Source organism: Diadema antillarum, unplaced genomic scaffold (genome assembly GCF_040938485.1).
Source record: "Diadema antillarum isolate AM-2024a unplaced genomic scaffold, OU_Dant_1.0 seq00000783_RagTag, whole genome shotgun sequence".
Lineage (NCBI taxonomy): Eukaryota > Metazoa > Echinodermata > Echinoidea > Diadematoida > Diadematidae > Diadema > Diadema antillarum.
This window is the reverse complement of record NW_027271671.1, coordinates 1,753,029-1,773,464: the sequence shown is the minus strand read 5'-3', so window position 1 is coordinate 1,773,464 and position 20,436 is coordinate 1,753,029. Positions and strand designations below refer to the sequence as shown.

The following is a 20,436-nucleotide window of genomic DNA, read 5'->3' as shown; positions in this document are numbered from 1 at the left end:
GCCAATTGCAAGAGCCTGGCAGGCAGCACGATCGGTCATTGGCCCCTGCCACGCTCCGCCAAGCACACGGGAGAAAGCAAGTCACTGGTGTGTGAGGTACCTTCAATTTGTTACACGTCGCAGTGTGAGCTCTTTAGAAATCTGATCTATTCAAGCTCAAGCATACAAGATCAAGAAACTTGGTATTCTTGTCTCCTCAGTTTGCCAGGTTATTGAGCCATTGGTATCAATGCGCTTTAGGGTCTCTTTTCATATTCATATTTTGCAATGCGTAATACCCTCTTCCTCCCTCTATTTCTCTATCTATCTTAGTTGGTTGGGTGGATTGCTGACGGGCCGATTCACGGTTGAGTGGAGCAAAGTTCGCTCAACAGCTCGTCAAGAGTAGCTGGATTGCGCTGCAGCTGCGAGCTCGGCAGCCAACAAGTTTAGCCCCGTTATTTGGCCAAGCACGCAGCGCAGAATGAGACGAGCTATATGTGCGAGCGTAAGTCTGGTTAAAACGCGAGGTGTGTTGCCCTTACATGGAGCTGCCCGTGATGGTTTTGCCTATAAATTCTCGCACCGGTGCTGGGGAAGGAGTCAGTTTCCTGTCGTAGAAGAAACTGAAAGGTCTGTGCGAGCTTCCCCGAGGTCAGTCAGGAAACCGGGCATGTGAGGAGTCGGCCAAGTTTGTCCATCTAGCTCGCTGTCTTATGTTGATGGTATTTGGATTATTGAATCCGACTCACCATGCTGTGTTAGTGCAGTGTTCTAATATCGTGCCCCGTGGCAGTCGTATCGTGTTCAACGGATCGCGTGTCAGAGGTGCGGCCACGGCACGCGCCAAAGCTCTGTCCCTTCCTTGAATGTAAATCGACCGTCCGGCATATCTAAGGTATCAAACTACAACCTGACCGAACAAAAGCAATGCCAAAATAGGAACAATTTCTTTTATTCACTACATTCATCCTGCAGCAATGGGAAGATCGGAGCTTCCGTCCTCTTTTTAAAGTATATTTACACTTGTGTCAAAAGAAAAAAAAGAGAGGAAATAAACCCCGCCGTTTCAAAGCAGGATATTTTTACCAATTTCTCTGACTCGCCTCATCATCAACAAGGATGTGCTACCTCATTATCTTCTCTGTCATATCCATCGTCATTGTTACTGCTCTGGTCATCCGCCACATCCGGCCTAAGCGGCTTCTGAGCCCCGTGGGCCGGGCCGTGGTCGTCACGGGCTGTGACACAGGTTTTGGCCACGCCATGGCTAAACGGTTCGACCAGGAGGGCATGGTGGTGTTCGCAGGCGTTCTTTACCCTGAAAAAGAAGGGGCTGCAAAGCTTCGGAAGGAGGGATCGGAACGACTTCATGTGATCCCTATGGACGTGACGAAGGACTCAGATGTACAGGAAGCCGTAGAATACGTGAAGACAAATCTGCCAGACCCGAAGAAAGGTCAGTAGACTTTCCTAGAAACGTCCGGTAAAAGTTGATAGATAATCAAGTTATTAATAAATCATTTCTTTCGCAAGATAAAACTTTATTGTCCGTGTCTGAAAGGGAAATGGGCAGACCTTGAAACACCGCAAACCAAAAGAAATTGTTAATTAATTGGACGAATACACTCACGGATGAAGAGTTACTTTGATAGATCCCATAGCCATCTACATCTAAGATTATGAGAAAACTCGGTAAACTTGCAAGGATATATTGTGGGAAGGACGAAAACGAGAAGGATTTCGAATTTACATATTCTCTGAAGTGACTGTGACATGACGTTCGTGACCTGCGCAATATAAATACATTTTATGAATAGATAGTACATGATCTTGAACGCACTGTACTATATTATATGCACAACAAATGCATAATCAGCCCAAGTGCTTACCCAGCGAGGTGAAATAGAATTGCTCGAGGGCATATGAATTTGGCAAGAGTAGTTCATGTAAGAGCCATGTACCATTTGCTCTTGTAACTAACGTGTATTTATACCATTCATTTGTCTAGGTTATAAATATGGCCTAGGCTGGGACCAGATGCTGGATAGAAATGATATTCAAGATTCAATACTTTAATGTCTGATAATACAGGGAATTGCTTTCCATGGGTAAAAGAAAGGAACTATAGCATAGTGACCGAAATATTGTACAAATAAATTGTGGAGGTGAAATATACACACATTCGTAATATAAAGATATGTCTATATTAAACACCTTTACAGACTGTACTGATTAAAACGCTATCAAACTTGAATCTAATACCTGTCTTTCATTTTCAAATTTCCAATTTGTTAGCTTGCCCTTGCCTCCATCCCTCTTTTCCCTTAGAGAATAAAAGAGGGTTTAGATGAAAGGGAGGAGTTGTGAAAGTAAGAAAAGGAATGAGGAACGAGAAAAAGAAGTTAAAAATTCTTGCGTATATCTATAATTTTGTGTTTGACTTCCACCATCATATTGGAGCACTCAAGAGAACTTAGCTTGTGTTGCATCCAAAAGAATATTATTTACCGCATACAGATGTCATCCAAATCTGACTGCACTGTAGATCTAATTTCCACTGTTCAGACTAAGCACACTGTCACAGGGTCATACCCATGCAAGAATCAGAAAGTAGAGTTCACGACCGTGAGCTCTAAGGGAATCAAATGTTACGTGGTAGCAATTCGATTCATCCGAATCTTGTTATAAAATTCACCATCTGTATATAACTAACATACGCGTCTATATAGATATATTCTTATGTGTTTTAATAGAACAGTGTAGTTTAGAATATTGCAGGGCGCTATTGGCGTTTACGTTTACATGTACATAGGAGTTAGAAATGATTTTAATCGTAAATATATTTATTTTTATTTGTGTGTGACCATTGCTGTGGGGTTCATTTCCCCTCCTTTAAATCATCGTTAACCTACGCCTCTTCGATTACCATACTTTGTTCAACTTGTTTTCATCAAATCAAATTTTCATTTTCCAAGGTGCATCAATGAGAGTGTGTATATGTCACCATAACTTTCTATGTTTGCGTCGCCTAGAGCATTTCCAAATAAATTTTCATTTACATAGTGCTTCCAGGAAAACTATTTTTCTCCTTTGTAAGTTGTCGTGGAATCTCATTATCCCAATGTTGAGAGATAATAGACACAAGGATCAGGTATAATACCTATATATACGAACTGTAGACCTTTTCGCCACAAGAGCTCTTGCACCTCCTTCGCAAATTAGAGGTCAGTGACCTATTGTTATGAAAGTAGCACATTTCGAATACCCTCACTCTCCATTGAAAGCTTACTTGACGATTTTATTCGATGATATTTATGATTTTCTGCTCATAGTGAAGTTTCCATCTGAAGGGAATGAACTATACCAGATACGTCATGCACTGCTCCAATGGGAGGGAACGAATTGTTTGTGGAAATAGTGCTTAGACCAGCTTCATGGGATATGCAGCGTGAAGTTCTTTTGATGTAAACCTGTAGTCGTCATTAATGTTAGTGTATAGCGGTTGCTATCGAAGAATTTAAAAAATTGGACATAGCTGTAGGATTCAACCGACCCAAATCTTCCATGTGGATACATAATTCTTAATTTTCAGATTTATTCGCAATAACATGACCAATCCTTTCCTCATATTTCTTTCCCACACCTCGAATGAAGAACAAACAAACACACGCGAACGCACACACCCAACAAAACAAAGCAGACCAAATAAACCAAGCCCCCTCCACCCCCCCCCCCCCAAAAAAACCCAAGCAAAGACTAAATGGCAATACAAGAAAACTAGATTTAAGATGTGCCAAAATATGACAAACCAGCTACTGTAGCTGAGCAAGTCCAGTCTAAGTCGAAAACTGAACAAAATTGTTATGACTTTGAGATGATCTTTATCATTATCAGAGCAACAGATAGATAATAATAGATAGAGAGAGAGAGAGAGAGAGAGAGCGAGTCAGACTGACGCAGATAAAGGAGAAAGAGAGAGAGAGAGAGAGACGGCGGGGGGGGGGGGGGGGGAGAGGAAAATGCCTATCAAGTGCGATCCATATATAATGTCTCGTCTTTGAAAAACATATCCAAGAAGGCAAACATGAACTTTTGACTGGCGTTGTTGACTCAGTAGGGCATTTCTTAAGTAGGCGCATATGCAAAGTTCGGTAAGTAGGTCGTTGTTACAGCGGTTATAGATCCAGGCTAATTAGCGTGATGCCACGAATCTGAGATGCATCACTTATAAATTCCACTTGTGTAATGATAATATTGTTTACATGATATGATTATTGTTTCATATTTTTCATGTTCAGAAAGATTTATTATTAGCAAGTACATGTATTCCCATTTTAGCTTTGTGTTTATGTTGTGACATTTGTCTAAACGGTCGCAAACTATAGGTGAAGCCTCAGTCCATCCGACCGTTTGTAGGTACTCTGACTGTATTTCTGTAATGTTATTTATGTATAAAGACTAAGTGTTCATTCTAATTTCATGCACTGTTTTGTACCATATTATTGTTGATTGTTTGTGTGTTTGTCCACTCTAAAATCAGTAAAATTAAGATAAACGGAAAGTCTTCAAAGTAAAGTAATTAAAATCAGGAAAAATGAAATGAGTACGAAAATGATATGGAGATAAGAGGACTGGATAAGAAATTTGTATCTTTGTGACAATGTCCCATCCGCATGTATAGCAGATAGAAGTAACTTTGTAGAGCTCGTGTGCTCGAGTTTGCTCAATGCCGAAACTATGACGCTCTGCATTCTAGTATTTTCATGTTAAACACTGATGTAAACATTACTTCAGATTGAGGTGTGAACATTTCAAACGAAGCTTTCACGTCATGTCATTCTCACAGCATTTAATGGCCATAGATAAGGACACATTTTCAGTGCTTCACTGCAATTGTGTGGAAGAGTTACATACATTTCAGAAGAATGATGTCCACCGCTCAACTTCATATCTTTTCTCCGATGCTAGTGAAACTCAATTCCACCCAGCAGCTGTATACCCTCGTATCGCAACGCGTATAGTATCTGCGTCTCAAAGAACTTGTTATGTCTTTCGGAGCATGGCAGAGTAAACACTGATATATTTTATATCAGCATTTCGGGTAAGTGATTGTGTCAAACAAGTTCAGATATCAGACCGACAAACACTCGAACGCACACTCACACACACGCACACAAAGAGGCAATGCCCGCGAGTGCAAGTGTAAGACAACTTTAACTGCACTGTTACAGTACGACGTTGCTGGTAACGTTTAAATCTACCAAATCCAAACACACTTGTTGCGCACGAAGCGTATGATTGTATAAAAGATAAATCCCATTACATGTTCGCACTCATTTTTACATAGTTCATTAGTCGAACAAACTGAACAGTCATAATTTTGATAAAATCGGAGGAAATGCAACAAAATTCTGAATTTTTTAAGTGTCATAATTACATCTCTTAGAAAAAAAGTGGCCCTCGTTGTTATTGTTAACAAGGACGTGGTAAACGCGATGAGGTGATCTCTTCGCAAGTCCTTTTTTCCCCCTTTTTAATGGCACCCAAAGTTCTGTGCCAAATTTCTTTTCTGAGTTTACAGAGAGTAATAGTATTCTTTGAAGGAAATTGTTGTAGAATTATGAAGACAGAAATGATTATCTTTAGGAAAAGAGCCGTACGTCTCAGATGATATATACGACATCCCAATGACATGCGAAATGTTAATTACTCATTTATCAGCTTATTTCCATGATTGATTGAAAAGAAATGATTATATCGTTTCGTTAACTTTGCTCAATCTTATAAGCTCATTTGCAGATGGAGCTCGGCGTTAAGCTTAAAAGATAGGATACGCCGTCTACTGTGTATGAATCTTGTCCATTTCATTTTTATGAGTAGACGGTAGATTTTTCCTTACTCCATTAACTTTATGAATATGTGTAATGACTCTAAGAGAGCAACAACAGTCTCGGGAAGTATGCAAATTTAATTGCTACACCTTGTTTGTGTACACATGAGTGAAGGTGTGTGTGTGTGTGTGGGGGGGGGGGTTCAAACATATCATTTTGCCTCCCCTCCCCCCCCCCCAAAAAAAAATAGAATAACAGCACAACAAACAAACATTTCCCGAGATACGTAAAATTCCTGGGTGTTTTTGGATAGAAAACTCTCCAAATGTTTCATCCAAAATGAGCACATGTTTTTGCATGTTTTTGTTCGAGATGAATAATAAATGAATGAATTTCAATTTTGAACATGCAAAATTCATCTCGTCTAGGAGGATGATACCTCCTTCCACATCCTCCCCTGCCATGGACATAGTACGCTTTTGAGATTGGCAAAATTTAATATATTTCATCAGAACTGTGCACCAAATCTGTCACTTCAATTCCGAAAATCCATGTAAGTTCCCTCATGTGAGAGGGAGATCAATCCTCCCTTCTGATTTCGTCCTAACCTTGAATACCTCGCTGGGTTTCCCTCCATAGATTTACACCTTTATGATTGACAATTTTCCAAATATTCCATCAATTCCAACTGTGTATACGAGATATTTTCATTTCAATTCTATGGGAAGGGTTGGAAAATATCCCCTTCCACACCCTCCTCCTGCTAGCTAGCCTGCCCTCCATGCATAAACTATGGCTACACTTTGGGGATTGACAATTTTCCGAACATTCCAAAAAAGAATTGTGCCTCTGATCGTGTCATTTCAAGTCTACAAATGCTTGATATCCGTCATATTGCTTCTCACCCACCTCAAGGGACTTGATGTACACAGTGAAGACGCACGCGCAGAATATAAAGAGCTGAGATACCGCCATTAGCATTTCCCTGAATATTCATTTTTGTTGCTTTTTTGGGAAAAATCTAGATAATATTATCTAACCAAAAGTGTGCACCAGATCGATAAATTTCAGGTTTATTTTAGAGTTATTTATGTCAATGTATGGCAATTTGTCAAACAGTAGCAATAAAAGCATCCATCGGACTGTGGTACGATACACTTCAGTGGGTGACCGGACGAAGAAGAAGAAGCAGAAGAAGAAGAAGAAGAAGAAGTAAAAACAAGAAGAAAAAGAAGAAGAAGAAAAGCTCTGTGTAATGGGGCATTAGTAAGCGCTGTGTCACATTGTGCACTTTACACTTGTTTACATTATGACTTTTGGTCAGTGCCCCAATAACTTAATGCTTTATGTTTCCATCAAACTTGAATATCAAGGACAACTTTTTTTTTGAATTACTAATGAACGTTTCTATTTTGTTTGGATTTTTTTTTTCACATCCAATTTTCTAACAATGTTTGTTTATTTGCATTTGTAAAGCACATTCAAGCTTGACTTAGTGTAACACATTGCGCAGGTTTGTGCAAATTATGACCATTATTGCTTCCTATTATTCTTGAAATTTAGACTACTCAATGCTAAATAGATCTATATTTCACGTCTCTTGTCTTTGTACATTGTTGGGCGATTCGCCTCTCTTACAAGCGATAATTCCTTTTCCTACCAAATTCCCCAGACAACTGTCACCGTGCTGTACAGGAAACTAGCCTTGCCGAACGCTAACAACGGAGGAAAAAGAATGATGCGACTATACCTATACTTCCATTCACAAGGTTAATGACCTATAACTTTGGATTGAATGGAAAGACCCTTATTAGCAAAGTAAAGAAATGGATGCCATCATTAGTTTACAAACCCGTCATTATTTCTGATTTTTACAATCAACTGCTATATAGGTGAGCCTCCCTCACCATCACACCATCACAGTCCGCCGTCGCTCAGAAACTTTCAAAGATCTCCTTTGTCTCCCTGTCATTAGTTCACTCTAGATAAGGACACACTCTGTAAAAGTGTGAACTGAGAAAACGGGGCTCTGAAGTACAGGGTGTAGTCAAGCGCTTAATCTTTACCAAGCTGTGCTGGTATTGCCTGTGGAATGAATTGGACAAAAAACAGGATGTTGACCACTGGAGCAACAACAATGAAGGGATTATCGGATTAAGCTGAAATTGAGCATGCTTCATTAGCACATTCTGTAAATAGTGTAATACTAATTTTCAATTTTTTTCTCTCCAATGTTATTGGAATTGAAATTGAAGTGTATGGACAGGGTTTTTGAGAAATGGGAAGAGGGTTCTATGAGACACAACTAATCACACTATTCCACCAAAAAGTGGTCGAGAAAAACTGCTGAAAACATAAGTTGTTGTTTGTTTTATGATCCCAAATTTTGATATGATATAGAAAGAGACTTGCTCTTTCAGAAAATGTGAAAAACTCAAGATTGGTTTGGTTAACTCATTTCACCTATTTTCAGTCCTCACACAAAATCACTGTGTGTGACTTTTTGTTCGTTTTGTGGTGCACGGTCACATTTATCTAAGACATCACATCAAAATTGGTGCGAATATATTGTATATTGCTCTGGTTCTCTCTAGGTTTTCTGTTACAAGGCACAAAAGGAAGTTGAAAACTAATGCTTCTTCATGACAAGGATTAGCATGGTGGCGTGTATAAGGATCGAATAAAAAGAACTATTTCTGAGTTCAATGTACAGTCATGTCGTTAGATCAGCAAGATTTCATCTCTGATATATTAGGGGATGCACTTGCAATAACAATTAGAGTGCATCTCACACCGTGTGCAAGTTGGCTTTTTATTGCATGAAAATGATGATGATAATAATAATAATAATGATAGTAATAATAATAATGATGGTAATGATAATGATAATAATAATGATAATAATAATAATGATAGTAATAACAATAATGATGATGGTAAATAATGATAATAATAATGATAATAATAATAATGATATACACTTATATAGCGCAACGACCAAAAATCAAAGAGAGTGATATATGTTTCATCAAATTGGACCTAATAAGATATACATTTGTATACATATTTTTAACGTTTCACATGTTTTACTAAAAGAGTGAGCTTAGTATTAATCCTCTGTAAAATTTGAATGATCATTGATTGCGTGAAGTTGGAATCATTTTTCACCACATAGATGTGCAGTATGTTAATAAAAAAGGCATCCTGGTAAATCTAAGGGAGAAAATGAATGTTAGTTAACCTGTCAACAAGAAATCGTTCCAGTTCTTTCTGCCGTGGTTTCCTTTCTCTGTGTTTGAAGCGTTTCCCACACCAGGCACGTGTGGCAGTAGATAATTCTTGCGTTCTCAAACATTACAAACACAACCATCTCCTTCGTGTGAAATAAGTTAACCACGGTGTGAATGTATTATTTTGACTGTCATTTTTTTTTCTCAAGAATTGTTAATAGTCATCAATGAGTGTGTTTATGTGTCTGATTGTTTTACATGAGTGATTGTGCATTCAAATTTTAGAGAAAATCAAAGGTATAGACTTACCAGGGAACTGATCCTTTTATAAAGTGGTTATATGGGATGAAATGAACAAGAATGTATAAAAATATGAGGCTCTTTTCGCAAACTTTCTGTAGCGTCATTTAGCTCTGAATCTCATCTAATATCCATTATATTATGAACTTAAAAACTAGGCTCACTAGGTTTATTCAGACTTTATATCTTAAATTTCTTGGTGCTATTTTCTCTTTCAATAGTGTGTGATACGACATAAATTCAAGTTGTAGCCCCATGGGTTTCCGGAAGATTCCCATTTCGTTACGTCTGTTGCTACAATATTATACCTAGTCAAATACACTCCGAAAATATTTGAATTCATGTTATTTATAGTTGAAATCACCTCATTTAGATCTGCTGGTATTGTATCTGTATTTTTTCCGTGACCTAGCTACTGATATGTTCACCTAACAAGGTGTAGTTAAAGAAACCACTCGATGTTAAATCAAGATCGTTCCTGATCTGCCAAAAAGTTAGGGATCCCATACAGGGCTAACGTCGAAAATAACAAGCCTCTGGCTACTTGTATGCTGTCGACTCCTATTTATATGGTATCCGTTGTATACTACTTAGCTCTTCCTCAAAAGCATTTTAGTCAGTCTTTCCCATACATATTCGCGAATGTGTTCCTTATTCCCTTAACGCTTGCCTACGTGAGTCAATGCCTATAATGGAATATCAACAGAGGGAAATCGCCATTATGTTTTGCAATGGAACTGAAGAAGTGAAAGAAAAGAAAAATGCATTCATAAGTTCATTATTCTCATATTCCTGACAAAAATGAACTTTCATTTCATTTTCTTCTATCCGAAGTAAATAGTTTTACGTACTCTTTAGCGGAGAATTCACAGAATTTTAAAAGAAGTGATGTATAGAATCCCCTTGGAGGTACCAATTGTGTCTAATGTATGCGTGAAAGATATAGATGCTGTGAAATATATTATGAGCAAATATGCGACTTTTTTATGAAGATGACATCAAAAACGGCTGAGGAATGTGAATCCGGATTACTTATTCAGAACCACTGGTAAGACCTTACATGATGCAGCAACTTGTATTATAATCGTTTGTGTTTCTGTGAAAAAGACATCGATTATGATGTAAAGAATGAGCAACGAAAAAAATATTGATTTGTATTGATACAGAATATATATAATTATTATGCCTACAGCTGAGAATACATTGTACTTTTCTTTTGATTCGGAGCAATGCTTCTCATCAGTATCCAATTCAAACATAATAATTATGCTACACAAGTTTTAGAGGTATAGTCATGATGTTGTATACTATATTTCCATTATCTTCGTTGATGTCATCGTAGCCATTGTAATAAAGCCTCTTACCAAAGTGTCTTACATTTACATTCGACAGACTTTACTGTCCAATGATAGGGATCGTTATCGAGTGGGTATTGTACATAGATGATTCTATTGCCTTCCGTCAAAATCTGTCATTACTTTTTCAAGACGATGGAAACATTACATAAAAAAGAGAGCACGACGAAAGACGTCGAACGACCAGGGACCTCTACAACTCGCTTCAGCATATGACTCTGGTGAGTTAGTACCATACAACATCTCTGTAAGTCCCCTTAATCTGTCTCGAGTTTGACATAATTGAATGAAACATGCCTTACAAACACTAACCATGCAACTTTTACTGTGGTATTTCTTTTTTCAGGATGTGATGCTTGAAGATTATGACAAGTCTTTGTGTTGAAGATGTTCGTTCTGATCATTGAAAGGAGAGAAACGAGTAAAAAAAAAGAAAAAACGATAGACGGTGACAAGTGAACTTTAAACTACAAGACAAACAATCAATGTTACCAAGTGGTATGTCGGCTATCTAGTTGTGTCCCCAAGCTCAGCGCAATTTAGGCTACTTGTCGTCCATCATTAATTCATTTTGACAAGCCAGTTTGTCTCCACCTCCTGCCCCGAGCCCGCAGTTTCAAGGAGGTGGGAAAAGTCTCTTTCGTTGATCAAAACGAAGGCCCCTCGGAAAAATCTGTCACAAGTAATCATGCAACGCTACTGGAGAAGTTTGAACCAGCAAGTATCACATGAACATTGCGGAAACCCTTTATACATTTGCACTCTTGGCATACGATATATTTCTGACAAACACACACACACACACACACACACACGTGGTAGATGTGATTTTATAGGGCATGCATATTTGCAAGGTACTTTTGATACCAAAAGAAAGACTAACTCTTGCTACAATAACGCCATACGTTTGGCCCCTACAGACCGTCATGTTCCAGACATGATGCAAATCAACGCAGCTTAAAGACCTGCCTATGAGCAAAGTCATCGATCACAGTCAATGTGTGGGGCTGCAATGTTTACTTGGCCTGTTCACGTCGATTAAAACCGCCTCTTTGAACACAGATGGACGACCCACGATGGATCTATTGTCACTGCTCGTTAGTTCGTCATTTTTACAAGACACGAACAGTAATATAACCATGGTATCAGGCACATTGGAACGCTATCGCAACAAATTAGGGCTGGTTTAGCTGGCGACGGACCACCTTAAGCACCACCTCAGCAAACCGATTTCTCTTGGCGACACACGCCGATTGACGCTAACGACCTGAAACATCCCAGGACATAGAAAGCGTAATAAGGATGAGAAGAATCAAATCAAGCACAGGAGGCTGGCATGCTCTTTTACTTGGGAGACGTTGTCAATTCTAAGCGCCCCATCAACGTTAGCACAACCTTAGTAGTGTAATGATGTTCCAATGAGCAACTGGTCACCTCTGCCTGTAATCGTTGATTAAAATGTGAATGAAGTTGAGGTTGTCGTCAGAATTCCGCGAGTTCTGCTTCCGACAAGTCTAGCCTTGTCAAAAGTACTTTACCTACAAGCAGTGCGATTGATCATGTGACACGAAAAACTTGAAGACCACGTGCTGGATTATTAGAAAAATAAAACATGGTCATGTCTAATGTTTTAGAGAATTACCTTACATAGTAATCTGTTATTCAACTCCTTGTCTCTCTCAACTACGAACGTGATGTATTGAGTAGGTACTACCTGTTACTCTTATTCATTTCACTGCAGCATACTCATCTGTCAGTGTGTAACACTGCTATTCCATGCCCCACCCTAAAGTAAAAAAAAAGGAGATATGATAAATACCACTATCGGCTATCACTACTAGAATGGAACCACGTTCAATAGAGATTATCATGTTGACAAGTGAATACTGTTAATTAACAAAAGACAATAAGCAACTTTTAAGAAAGAAGAAAATATTGTTTTTATTCATTTGCACGCCAGTGAAATCCACGGATTAGATATTGGTATTGATAGTAGGCATATTAAGGCTTTGTGTCAAGTTTCTTCGAGACAGAGGGAAAAAGGTGCCTGTTTAAGTCAATGTTAATTCTGATACTGAAATATTGTTAACCATAACTGAACTCATTGTTGCGTGTTGGAAAAACTCCTCCAGTCAGAAAAGTGAAAACTGCATTCATGGCATCCCTATACGTTATCTAATTATGTTGGACACAACATTTGTCACAGTTATCGTGACACGTCAATGACAAAAAATTTATGGACAAGTTAAATGACGTGTCGTGTTGAGAGTTCTACCGATATATGGTATTTGTATTGCACACGCGACTGTCTGCTCCTTCTCTTGTAGCGGACGTCAAGTGACTGGCAGTGCTGTTTCCACTCCATTGAGTTGTCTGGTGGATGTGGCGTCGACTGTGAAAGACTTTTGAGTGTGTGTGTGTGTGTGTGTGTGTGTGTGCGTGAAGGGATTTCGAATTGAACAGAAAACTACCACAATGAAGTAAAAATGTGTTTTTGTCGACATCGGCGGGGACGGCGTTGGCGATGACGGCAACGTTGGAGTTTAAGTCATCCAAAATACATAGTTTGAGCTAACTTTCTCAGGTTTTGAGTATTTAACTTTGGGTTTGGCATAATACGTGGCCGCTGATATATATGGATATGCAGGGCTTATGTGTGCTGTCAGGGTAGCGGCATTTCTAATAAAAAAAAACTACATAAAAGTATAAGTAGTTTTAATTAGTATTTGAAATACTGTTGAACGATGTGTTGCCATGTTGGCAGCATTTTCTCTTATTTTGTTTTCTCTCTTTCGGTGAAAATTTTACAAATTGCTAGCTGATTTGGCTGACATCCCAAATATTTTTGAGCGATGGATTCAAAGTTTTGCGCCTGGGATTGGTATAGTTTTTTCTTTGACGTTTAAAGCACTTTTTTAAAGAAATATTCGAACAGTATGTCCTCATGGGATCATTTTTTATAGTAAAAAGTATATCAATATATCGTTGGTGCATATAGTTTATGAGTATTTGATTTGAAATTTGGTACGTGTTATCACTATAGCAGGTTAGTGTACATGTATACATGTACTATATACATGATGCACAATATACATACAGTTGCATTCACACATATATTATATGTGTGAATGCAACTGTAGGTATATTTTGTTTCTTCATGTTCTAAATCAGTTGATTTCACCTTCAGTCGTGAAAATTTATGTGTAACTAGTTTCGATGCAAAATTGTATTTTGAAAGAGAAATGTATTTGTAGTAAATGTAATGAGGCTCATTTTTTTATCTGTTTGATGAAATAAACCAATATCTGTCTATCTATCCACCTATCTATCTATCTATCTATCTATCTTTCTATCTATCTAAAATGTCGCATTCGACATTGCAATAAGACTAAATAAAAAGTTATACCTTATCGCATGATTGCCGCTTTCTTGAAGGCGGAAATGTATGTCTGATTAATAACCAAAGATCAGAACTAGGCATTTCAATTCATATTCATCCGCATTCGCTCGAGACAAGTACTTGTTCAAATTATCATACCTGAGCTGTAAGGAACAATATGCTGTTGCAGTGAGTAGAATTACTATATTCAGTGAGCAGACGTCACCCAACAAAGTCGATGCCCAAAACCTGTTACTGGCATTCAGTCTGCCTCATCATATTTGACAATGCTACTCAGTCGTTACCTGTCCTGCGTGCGGCAGGTTCTTGATTCCCTTTACTAGTTTACAAATTGATACTAGAATAATCCCGTCATGAACTATTTTCATTTATGGGATGTTGATGATATGCCCTTAATCGAAAATTTTGTAAAACGTCCCGTAAGAAAGCATTAGAGTAATACAATAATACAAACACTTTTGGGCATTAGTGAACAAGGTATTCGTTCGCTTATTCTAAACCCCTCAAAAGTTTTGATTTGATGTATCATATTTCTCTTAAAACTACATAATTTCATTCAAATGTAACATTACTTTTGATCTGTCCCCATAATTGGCTATTTTGCACATTCCAGGAACACCCAATCACAGCAAGTGAGGTGTTACTTTGCGGTTAATTATTCAGGCTTTCTTATGATGTCATATTTAATGAAGGTATAGTGCCGGTATAGAGAAATATAGAATATTAAACTTTAGTTGCAGAACTTATTTTGAGGGGCTTATATAACCCCGGAAAACAAACACATCCACAACAACAGAAATGAATGCTTTCAAATAAATTGACCAGAATGTATTGGCAGACCTTGCACATAATTATGAATCACTTTGCTCAGAACAAAACAATATTGCACCCAACAATTTCTTCAGCAGAGAAAATATTGCAGAGAATGCACTCTGAAAAAGAAAGAATAACTAACGAGAGGGAGAGAAATTCTGAGAGCTAAAAAGAAGAAGGAAACCCTCAACAATCATTTTAACTATTGCATTTGAGATCCCCGAAGTCTTGCCTTTGTTCCTTTCTTGGATATCATTTCCTTATCGGCTTTCGTTACAATTTCTTTACAAATAACCGATAATTTATCAGAGCTGGAGCTTGGCACCCACGGATATCCATTTAGTGAAGCTGTAACACCGAACTTGATTCCAAAGCCATGGTATAAACATGGCGCCAACAATAAGGATCCTTTTCTTGGGCCATCTGAATTGTCACATGGCTCTCATCCATGGCTAATTGCGTAACGTTGACACCCGAAGGTGACCCCTTCCCCCATCGTAACAAAACTTCATTTTTTCTTTTCCCCTAGCTGTCTGAAAGCTGTTGAGGTCCCGATTTCTTGCTGTCCATGCCTGGCGCCAACCCATTCTATCTTAATATAGCCCTGACTTTGACCTTGGCTGTCAAAGTGAGGGAGGAAATGGCGCCAAAATTTTACTCTTTCCCTCAGGCCGTCTGAAAAGGAAATGGCACCAAAATCTAACTCTTTCCCTCTGGCCGTCTGAAAGTTTCTGATGTCATGATATTTTTGCTACCCCTGCTAGGCGCCCACACATGCGATGTCACTTTGCATTTGTTTTTCCTTCACTCTCAATGTCACGAGGGAAGACGGAGATCATGAAAGCAGTTAGTTGCAGTTGGATTCAGCAATCTCACGTTGAACTTGTCAATACAAGTTGAATTTCCTTAAACTGATGTGTATTGGTCTAACATAATGTTGTCTTAATCCTGATGATCTTGTGCTGAATGTACATTTTATCAAAAATGAAAACAATCTCGGTTGTCTCGTTTCCCAGGAAATTACGTTATTGACCTTGACCGCCGCCTGTCGATTATCAATCATCGTGAGCTAAAAAATATAATAGAAATATCAGCGTAATGATATTGGATGAGAGTGCAGTCTATATAGTATAGCAGCTTGGTATCGTCCCGTTGTGGCAAATAGTGGTTATTGTAATACTCGGATCAGTAATATGGAACAGTTTTAATGCGTTTAGTTAAACGGGTGGCGGATATCTTTATAACTGCTAGGAAATAACTTTCTAAAAAGTTTGAGCCATGTCGGCTGAGTTCCCCCCCCCCCAAAAAAAAGTGTTTGTGCGAAGTGTTTAGCACAGAATCAAAATCGAGTAACAAATATTGGCATTACGCAATCTCAGGGAGTTCTTTAGAAATTGACAGGCGGGAAGTGGAGCCTGTAAGTACACTAGTCTACCAAAAAGGGCTGTGATGTGCGAAATGTCATTCCTGGTAATTCACCCATCGGCGGTTCAGCTAAAGGTTCATGGCAATTGGGCAATCCGCCATGCTCCGGGGCGCGAACATGTTAACACAGAATTCAATCCCTTGTCATCCTCCGCCGTGATCTATGAGGACCGCAGGGAACCCACAACCCCCCCCCCCAAAAAAAAAAGAGAAAAAAAAAGAAGAAAAAAAGAAGCAAGCCAGCAATCAAACCAAAAAAAAAAAAAGTTTTTTTTTTGTTGTTTGCAAACAAGCAAACAGCAATTTTTTGTTATATATTTCGTGGCGATCTTGGCGGTTTGAAATAGTCCATGTTCATTGGCGTTCTCAACGCCGTTCACGTTGTACAGAACACCACAACGACCGTGATAACACTATGCTACATAGCCGTTTTCCAATTTTTTTTTCATCCAAAACCTATTATGATCAAGGAGATACACTGAGGAGCTGCAGTTTATGAGGAACATTCGTGGTATAAAATGCCGAAACAGCGTGTACTAGGTAGTGAAGGCCAAAGAGCCACTAATACTGAAATCACGCGTTGAAAAAATAGTTGACATTGGATATCTGCTATTACATTCTGCTAGTATTCCGCCAAAGAGAGGGAAGAGGGCAGCAAGACTTTCAGGAGTGTTGTGGGGGTGCTGTGGCATAATGGATAAGACTCTCGACTCCCAGTCGGAGGACCCGAGTTCGATTCCCGCCCAGTGCTTACGTCCTTGGACAAGATGTTTTTACCCACAATGTCCCTCTCGACCCAGGTGTATAAGTGGGTACCTGGCAACGCTGGGGTAATAATAATGGCAGGGCCCTCTGGTAGAGCAGTGGCAACACTGAAGAGGCCACCCTGGATAAATAAGACCTTATTATTATTATTATTATTATTAGTGTAAAACCACTAATACCCCACAGATCTACACCCTTGATCGGATGAAAAAGAAGAGTTTGCTACTTCTAGCCAGGAGGAAGATGGAGGTGATACTACTCGCCTCTTCACACCCGACATACGAGCATCGTCATCAGGGCCCACTTCCCACCCCATCAAAGACAAGAGGAAGAAGAAAGACCCCGTGGGACTGACCAGCACCAGTAGGGAATAGCTACCTGGTACAGAGAGAACGAGTTCCTCTTCAACGTGAAGTTTTTGAAATTACCCACATCTTCATCACTGATTTCGGCCATTGGGCGGCGAGTGGTAAGTGGGCAAGCGATGCCGAAAATTCCCCGGTAAAACTCCAGCGGCGACCGAGCGATGCCCTACAAAACAGCGGTGTCCAGGCGGCAGCCGGTCGGTGCCCGAGTGAATTGGCTAAAATCTTTGCCGCCGAGCAGGTTGGTTTTAGGGGTTGTGACCATAGCCTAAGATATGGCTTTGGCTGTGTAGAGCTGAGGCCCGATCGCCCGGGAACACTAGACAGAAACACTGGACAGATGTTGGGCCACTACTTTTTCAGAAATGGTATGTTTTTGAGGGCCGTTCGAGCCACCCAAATTTTGTGAGTGTGTACATTGTTTTATGTGTTTTTCTCATCCAGCATACTTTTATTTTAATGCTTTATTAAATCATTTATTTTTGAATGTTTTTCTTTATGTTGTGGTCCCACCAAGAAGATAAGAAGATAACGAAGAACGATTACTACTGGCTAATTTATACTAGATTTACTTACAAGGGGGACAGTCTCAATTAGAAGAGAGGAAGTTCTGGCACCTTGCATGGTCATGCAGTGGTGACCATTGGCAACATAACATGGCATTGGAATGTGGTAGTCCGGTGCAATAAACAATTGACGTATCTTGAGAAGGGTTAAACTGTTGTCAGTCGGGATTTCTCACTATTTATACCTATAGGAGAGGTATATATTTTGTCTCAAACAATATTCAAATCCTCAAGTCATTAAAGGACTGATGCCAAGTAACATGTAAAGTCTAACATACAATAAGGTTTTTGAGTTAGTAAATCATTTTCTGCGTTTAGGGTTAAAGCGCCAGTACGTATTTTCACAGCATAATCATGTACGCACTCGTTATTCCATTAAGCCAGCGCGTTTGGAGTTGTGATTTATCCCATTATTCATTTTACTGACATGCTTCGACATTTACAATGTCAAGTTCCTGCGAAAGAAAAAACACACACGCACACATACCCATCACCGCCCCCCCCCCCCCGTAAAAAAAGAGAGTAATAAATCATAGGCCTAATGCACTGCAACGGGATATGCCTGCTGGGCATTATGACACAACTCTTGCACCTTGCTTGCATTTGCCAACTTAAACGTAGTAATGTCGCAATTTAAGAAAAATATTTAACAGAATATCCAGTTATTTAACGGGATGGTATATTATTGGTTGAGGTGAGGATACAACTTTTAACTTTTTACGAGATACTATAGAAACCACTTTATAAAATGTTGAAGAACATACAATGCTAAGAGGAATTCAGTTTATTTGATGAAAATCAGTTTTGAAATGGCTGAGATATCTAAAAACAAAGTAAAACAAAGCCATCGTAATATAAAATATGTTCCAATAAAATAAATGAGTGGACGAAGCTGTGCCTATGAACTTTGGGCGCGCATGCTGAAGGTCAAAGGTCATAGGTCAAGGTCAACATACATACGCAGTGATTGTGGAGGAAAAGATTCCCATATTTAGAAAGTGGTTCTAAGTGCCGTCACGAAAATTGGTCTGTAATTACCAGAAAATGATTATTTGCTATAATCATGTAATATTACGGTCTCACACTGGCAATAATAAAGTGCTGTAGACTTATTGAGAGAATAATACGATATTTCCTTGCTTGAATTCAAGACGTTATCATCAGCAGTACTTTTTGTTAATGCACTTTCATGATTTTTGTAGAGCAATGATGAAAACTTCGTAATCTACTACAATATGCTGATTCTTTCTTACGCAGTGTATGTATGGTTATCACGTGGAATCACAAATGAAGAAGCAAGAAAGGAACACAATTTATCCTCCACGATGGATAAAGAATAACTTTGCTGAGGTATGAGTGAAAAAGTCATCTCGTGTACCGTAGAAAAGGCCAAATCAATTACGTTTAAAGAATCCATTATCGAACTAGTCTTCATTTTCTTTCTTGGGAAGTCTTGGGAAAATAAGATGCAGCAATCCATGAGATAAATGGAGTGATGTAGATAGATAACTGACTTGATGTAATTATACATTGGAAAGAGAGAGAGAGGGAGATAATATGGACGTCGCCTAGCTGGTCAGATTGTATCAGAAAAGAAAGCTTCTGACCACGGGTGTATAATGTGTAACAATCTATGGGCAAAAGGGGTTACTGACCCTCAGTTTGGTCATTAACGTCTGTAGTGAAAGTCCTTGGATTACCCTATGTACCTACTGTTGCTTACAGGCTAAATTATTGAGTGTGTATACAGGGCATGAATCGCCCTGCTGTTGGGACATGTCACTACCATACACAAACATGCATGTTTGCACCAAACAATTCGAACACCTCTGTGCCATAGGTCAATCATGAAAACCACTCGTAAACGTGTCTACGTCAAGTACAAATACCTGACACACGCCTATTCCATATGCCCACGCAATGGTATGTCAGATCTACTGAAGCCCCTACATTTATATTCGAATAAAATCTCTTTTTTTTTTTGGTTTCGAAATGAACAAGATTTGTTAACAGCTATTTTACTCCTGTGTTGTTTCTAGTAATCCAAGTTAAAGTCAGTTACAAAGATGATGATATTAGTGGTAATGACAATAACGATAGAGATGATTGAAATGATGCAATGACTAGCCAAATGAAGGGAAATAAAAGAACCAATAATGTAATATGTTTTTCTTTAATCCAATGATGATAATATAATAGCAATCTGATTACTCATCGATTATGTCGATCAAAATAATGTAACCGAGGGAAGGGCTTGGATTATAATCGGTGAGGGTCGTGAGGTATGACGAGGGACTCGACTTGGTACTATGCCTGGTCGTATATATACGTTGTTGGCATTGTAATATGGTACCGATCAACATTCGAGGATAACGTCCAGCGTTAGATGTGAAAACGATCAGTG

The 20,436-nt window shown here is 38.9% G+C and overlaps 1 protein-coding gene across 1 annotated transcript in view; it reads left to right on the top strand.

Annotated features, from left to right (window-relative positions):
- Positions 1 to 472: 472 nt before the first annotated feature.
- The window catches only part of LOC139739118 (D-beta-hydroxybutyrate dehydrogenase, mitochondrial-like), a 48,699-nt gene continuing 28,735 nt past the window's right edge, over positions 473 to 20,436 (top strand). Inside the window, exon 1 of the mRNA XM_071649736.1 lies at positions 473 to 1,438. Within this exon, the coding sequence (XP_071505837.1) occupies positions 1,102 to 1,438 (337 nt within the window). The 5' untranslated portion in view covers positions 473 to 1,101. The remainder of the gene's footprint in view (positions 1,439 to 20,436) is intronic.